Below are 5,984 nucleotides of genomic sequence, written 5' to 3' on the forward strand. Positions count from 1 at the left end.
CACACACACACACACACACAACATTTCCACTGATAGTTTACGTAATTACATCTTCATTGTGTTGAAAAGTCAGCGCGGCTCACGCACTCGCCTCAGCTGAGAACATTTCATCCAGGTGTGTTTATACAACGGGCCCACACACACACACACACATACAGATACACACACACACACACACACACACAGGCGTACAAACACAGATTTCTTCCAGGGAGAAGCCTGCTGATTCAGAGAGCGTTCGGAGCATGCATGGACACGCACATCCATCATATAAGCATAAGTGTGTGATGTGTGTGTGTGTGTGTGTGTGATGGCCCCACACCACAGAATGAATTAAACATAACCAAAGGTATGCAGTGAATATTTGATCACTGTGAGGGTGCATGTTTGCTTATCAGATATTAATATGCTAACCCTCTTTACTGAGAGCAGGAAGTGTCCGGGGCGCCGGCCGGACCGCCCAAGCTCCTCTTCATTTATCGGAGGTCTTAATACACACCTATGTCCTTTAACGCCTGCCAGATAAAAATGTTGTTTGACTAATAGAGCAGGAATGTGTGTGTGGCAGCGGAGCGTAGAGGAGCAGCAGCAGAACCCAGAGAGTTCTGTGGTGTTGGGACTTGAAAGCTTGCGAGGTCGTTTATGTGCTGAGCAAGTCGCAGAAACCTCAGGGAGCATGAAACCTTCTCAAAAAGCACTGTGTCATTTTAAAAGTGCGTGGGCTGCAGAGGCAGAATGAGGCCGCTGCCTCCTAGAGGCTGAGATACAAGCTTTTAATCTGACGTACAAATGATGCACATTAAGCCTTCAGGGATGATTTGCCAGTGATTGATTATCGCCCCAACTTTTTCTGCTTCGGAGCCAACAAACGTTATCAGGCGAGGCGGAGCGGAGCGGCGGTCCGGCTCCTCGCCGCAGCAGACCACCTGGCTGTGTGTGGGCCGCAGCAGGGACAACATTCATTTGTGCCGTGTGTCCTTGCTCCGCACAGATCATCCCTGGGAGATTACCTGAGCCGAGGAGAGGACAGCCCGACCTGCTACTCCCCCCCGCCCTGCGGCGAGGACCTGCAGGACGACCACACCTACAGCACCGCCATCTCCCCCAGCAGGCTGTGCCCTTCCCAGGCTTCCTCCCCTTCCTCTCACCTGGACGACGACGACATCATCGCCGTGGAGATCCAATCAGACATCAAACCGGAGCCGCGGGAGATCCCACTGGATTCGCACGTCGCCACCGCCACCGCCGCCTACATCTCCCAGCAGGCCCTCCGAGGACAGAGACGTAGCTCGGGCCTGGGAGCCGGGATGCTGGCGGGGAGCAGTTTGCCCTGGACCAAAAACCGAGTGAAGGGCATTAGCGACACGCTGCCGCTAAAGAAGCGGCGCGCGGCGGCGGTGGAGAAGCCGCCGGAGAGCGACGACGAGGAGATGAAGGAGGCGGCGGGGTCGCTGCTGCACCTAGCGGGGGTCAGAGCCTGCCTCAACAACATCACAAACCGCACCGCCAAGGGCCAGAAGGAGCAGAAAGAGGCCCTGAGAAACTAAGACACACACACACACACACACACACACCTACAGAATGCCTACACACACATATAGCACACGGTCACGCAAACACGTACAACACCACGACACACACGTAGACACAAAGCATACACAAATAGGTGAACAGGTAACGTTACTACAGCATTAGTCTCCACGGACACGTCTCATCCCCCTCTCTCTCTCTCTCTCTCTCTCTCTCTCTCTCTGCAGGGCATTAGGGTGAATCCTACTTATTTGTGGCAATATCAAAAATCGATGTTTTCCTACATGTTCAGCAACACTAACATCAATGGGTATTTCTCATGTGTCTTTGTTTTTGTTGTTTAAAAGGGGATGAAAGCCATAAAAAGCCTGTTTTGTCACTAATTTGGACTAAAGTGGTACATGACAAAGCAGAATCACCTTGAGGAGCGAACCGAAGATGGCTGTTTGTCTTTATCTGTTTGTTTATACGTGAATCTGTAGCAATCTTGTAGTGACGCCAGAGCCGAGCCGTGCCGAGCCGAGCGGAGACTCGCCGCTCTTTTCCCGGCGTCGCTCTCCACATCCACGAGCACAAATGTGAGACTGTGCCAAAGATACGCGACCAGGTTGTGCGTCATTGTAGCCGATACGACAGCCGACGGATACCAGAAACGGGACGGCCTCGTTTTTTTTTCTTCAAAAAGTCTAAAGAGCTAGAAACGAACGACCGCAAGTGTCAAAATATAATTGTAAAACCCAATGTGATATATTCATGCACTTAAGATTATTTTACGCCACTTTTTACTACAAAGCATCATGGGTAAAGACGGTTTATTTCAAGAGCACTCATAGTATTTAAGAATAGATATATGAAAAGTTTAAAAAAATGCTCATTTTTATCACCATAGAGACGGATAGTGTGCCGGGTCTGAGGCAATATCTCCTTCATTTTGTTGTTGTTGTTGCATAATGTAAACGTCCCTCCAAACTCCTCCCCCCCGGTATTTCTGTCCATAGACGTAGACGCCTGGTGTAGAGGCGGGGCTTCTAGCAGCTGCCGCACCTTCTTCTTCTTCTTCTTCTTCTTCTTCTTCATCATTTACGTCAAAGAACTCTCTATATACATGAACTGTGGGTTTTTTAGATTTGCGTTTGTGTCTGTTTCCCCTTCACTCTACCCTCATAAAGATATAAGCAATTTGTCCCGAGCGGGCAACTCTGTAAAAAGGTTAGAAAATATTTTATTTTTTTCCTTTCTTAATTGAAGCAATTTGACCTGCAGGACTTTCTCAGTTATATTGCATGGGTGCTTGTAAATAAGATAAAAGGAAATCTTTTTTATTCAAAGATCATGTAAGATAAACAATGTATTTAGCATGAAGCATGACTTATTTTCATATAAACCTTGATCCTAGAGGAAAGAAAAAAAGTTTTGCCGCCAATTCTTATACCCGTGATTATGTTGGACTTTTTATTTTTTCCGTTGAATTATTATTATTATTATTATTATTATTATTATTATTGTTATTATTATTGTTTTGTTTGTTTTCCCGAGCGGGCTTTCAAAGACACGTCTTCAGGGAGGAACGTGGGAGGTCAGGGGCCCCAGGGTGAGCAAGGGGGGGCGGGGCTTCCGTCTTCTTCCTCTGCCTGTACAGCGATATAGGTGTTCAGTGTTGACCCCCCCGGTGGTGTGGAGTGTGTGAGTTTCGTGTGCCCCAGGTACACACACCCTTTAACATTGTGCCTGCCCGCCCGCCTGCCCGCCCGCCTGCCCGCCCGCCTGCCCGCCCGCCCGCCCTCAGTACCTCTGTGGTCACGTCTCTCCTGACACGTTTAGACCAGAACCTTCCCTGTCTTTATTTATAACAGTATTGTTTCTGTTTTTGTTTCTGTTCCTCCTCTCTCTGTGTGTGTTAACGTGTTTGTGTCCTGATTTTCCATCAGCGTGGTTTCGGTGTAAATGTAACGGAACAGATGGGACAGAGGGAAACTTTGTTGTTGTGCTGAAGGAAACTCACAACTCCCAAAAAAAGGCTGCTTGGTGAAGTTAAAGAGAAAGAGGAATGTATGAGATGAGTTGAAATGAAACGAAAAAAAGAGTTTGTCCTGTAGTTTAACCCTTTGGTGGCCATGGCAGGTTGGAGACGTCCAGCGTGCGTACAGTCTCTTTATGTGTTTCTCTCCCGGGGCCCAATCTGAACATCACTTTGTTTGTTTTCAAAGACGAGTCTCCCTGTCCATGGCGTTACTGTTTCCCAGTGTGAGACGGTCTGGATGGGAGGTGAGGAGGGCAGCACGCTCTGGGCGTCAGAAGTGATGCTTGACCATTTCTCCACTGCCACTCTTTGGCATGCTTTTGCTATAACAAGAATGCATCTTAAGTATTCATTTATCCGCTCACTGGCAGAGATACGGTACATATCAAAGCTCCAGCTTCATACTGAGGAGAGGAAAAAAAGGACAAAAAAAACGATGACGTGCAACGGTGTAGCAACGCGGAGTCGGACACGGTTTGGTTGAAGTTCAATAGACGTGGAGTGGATTGTCAGCGAGCCGAGCAGAGAAACAAATGCATGTCCCGCCCACTGGTACGGCCCCGCCACCTGTAGCATGCATGTCTGGCTCCGCGTCTGTATGCCCACATATAAAAAAGGCTCCAGGAGACGCCGTCTGCGTTCTTGTCGTGCGCCATTCGGCTCTCATCTCCCCCCCGCGGCCCTGGGGTCAAGCGCCCCCCCCCCCCCCCCCCCCCCCCCTGTATTTGCAGTAACAGTCCACTGTTGCGGAGACTAATAATGTGTTCAGTTGGCAAGAGGCATGTCAAGGGGAGAATGTGTTGCTTTAGCAACCACCTCTGACTCACCCGCTGTCACGCAGGAGCGATGAACTCCTGACCCTCCAGTCCTGGAAAAACAGAGCAACGCACTAAACTGGGACGTTAAAACAAATGAAACGTAATCCACTGCCTGAAAAGCCCCCAAAAGTGTTTCTTTCAAACCTGCCAAACAGCGCAACGCTTCAAAAAAAACAACTAGTTGCCATTTTTTATCTGTTGATGTTTTTATGAGCGTTTTTATTTCATGTTTTGTTTTTGTTCTCTGACAAAAATTATCTACAATACTGCCATTATTTTTTCGGTGACTGTATGAGCTGAATATTGGAAAGCCATAGGTTAGAGATGTCAAAATGCAAAACTATTATTGATCTGTGAGATGTGATGCAGAGTTACACCCAGGTGTTGGTTTTTCAGTAAGTGTTAAAATCTCCTTATTGTGCAATCATATTGCCAAAGAATGATTTCAGAACCTATTTCATCACTACATGTAAATATCAACGTTGTCCAATACCGTGGCAAAAAATATATAAATGTTGTTTTATTTTGTTTTCCATTTTCTGAAAAACTACAATGATGTTTATGTGATGTATTGTCTTCCAGTTGGTTGCAATAATAAAAAATACGAGTTGCGGAATATTTCTGTGGCTGTTCCTTTTTATAAAACAGGAAATGTTCCCGATGCATTCAAGCCACGTTCGGTTAAAAATAAACAAGAGGGAAGAGAGGATATCACACTTTCACACCCGGGCCACAGTTCAGCACTCCAGCCTGAGAAACTTCAGTACGCCGCCGCCGCCGCCGCTCCTATTCACGGCTAACGTGCGAGCTTTGAGAGACTGGAGAGCCTTTAATTTGCTCTCAAGACTGACCCCAATCATTAACCTCACATATTCCCATCAACAAGGGTCTTATCATAACCACACTTTTTCCAGCAGTTAATTATTCATTTACTTCCTCTAATCATTTAAGTTCAATACTTCTGATTAAAGTCAAACTCTCCTCCGCCTTAGGGAAAGAAGTAGAAGAGTTAAGAGCAGCAAAGTGTTCCTGGATGCCTTATCAGGCTGAGCGGTGGCATTGTGAGGCCGTGTGGCAGCGGAGGCCCATTTATAATTGAAGCCGAGACAGACTTCATCGGGAGCCGGTGCCTCCCTGTGCCGCGCGCTCACACCAGCAGCACAACTGGAGCTAGCAGCGCCTCTGTTGCTATGCAACTACAGCAAAGAGAGGGGGAAGAAAAGTGTGCATTCTCCACATCTTTAGGGGGCATCGTACTACTCAAGGTGTGGATGGCGTGCTGTGGATGACGTGGCGTCGGATCCCTTTCACGTTTTGTACTTTGTGAAGCGCATATCAACAGGAAACCGGTCTCTATGTCATCCTTTTCACACCACTTAGATGTTTAATCAAATAGGTTAGAAGTGAATTCAAAAGCACATCATTGTCACCATGAGGGAGGCCTTCAATTTCCTTGCAATTAAATCAATTAAATCACTTCAGCTGTAGCATTCACACAGCGTTTTACTGAAGCAACACTCCAGTGCTAAATGGATTGATGCACAGAAGAGCTGGCTCGTGCGTTCCCCCGGTCTTTATCATCCATATCCACAGAATGACCAGCCAGGCAAGTTTCC

At 47.4% G+C, this 5,984-nt stretch overlaps 1 protein-coding gene across 1 annotated transcript in view; it reads left to right on the forward strand.

Annotated features, from left to right (window-relative positions):
- Positions 1-4,986, forward strand: part of LOC142988265 (forkhead box protein N3-like) — a 37,498-nt gene extending 32,512 nt beyond the window's left edge. The window contains exon 6 of the mRNA XM_076137386.1: positions 992-4,986. Within this exon, the coding sequence (XP_075993501.1) occupies positions 992-1,547 (556 nt within the window). The 3' untranslated portion in view covers positions 1,548-4,986. The remainder of the gene's footprint in view (positions 1-991) is intronic.
- Positions 4,987-5,984: the final 998 nt, after the last annotated feature.

This window comes from Genypterus blacodes, unplaced genomic scaffold, assembly GCF_046128005.1.
Source record: "Genypterus blacodes isolate CSIRO-AG114 ecotype Tasmania unplaced genomic scaffold, CSIRO-AGI_Gbla_v1 ptg000308l_1, whole genome shotgun sequence".
In the NCBI taxonomy this organism is placed as follows: domain Eukaryota; kingdom Metazoa; phylum Chordata; class Actinopteri; order Ophidiiformes; family Ophidiidae; genus Genypterus; species Genypterus blacodes.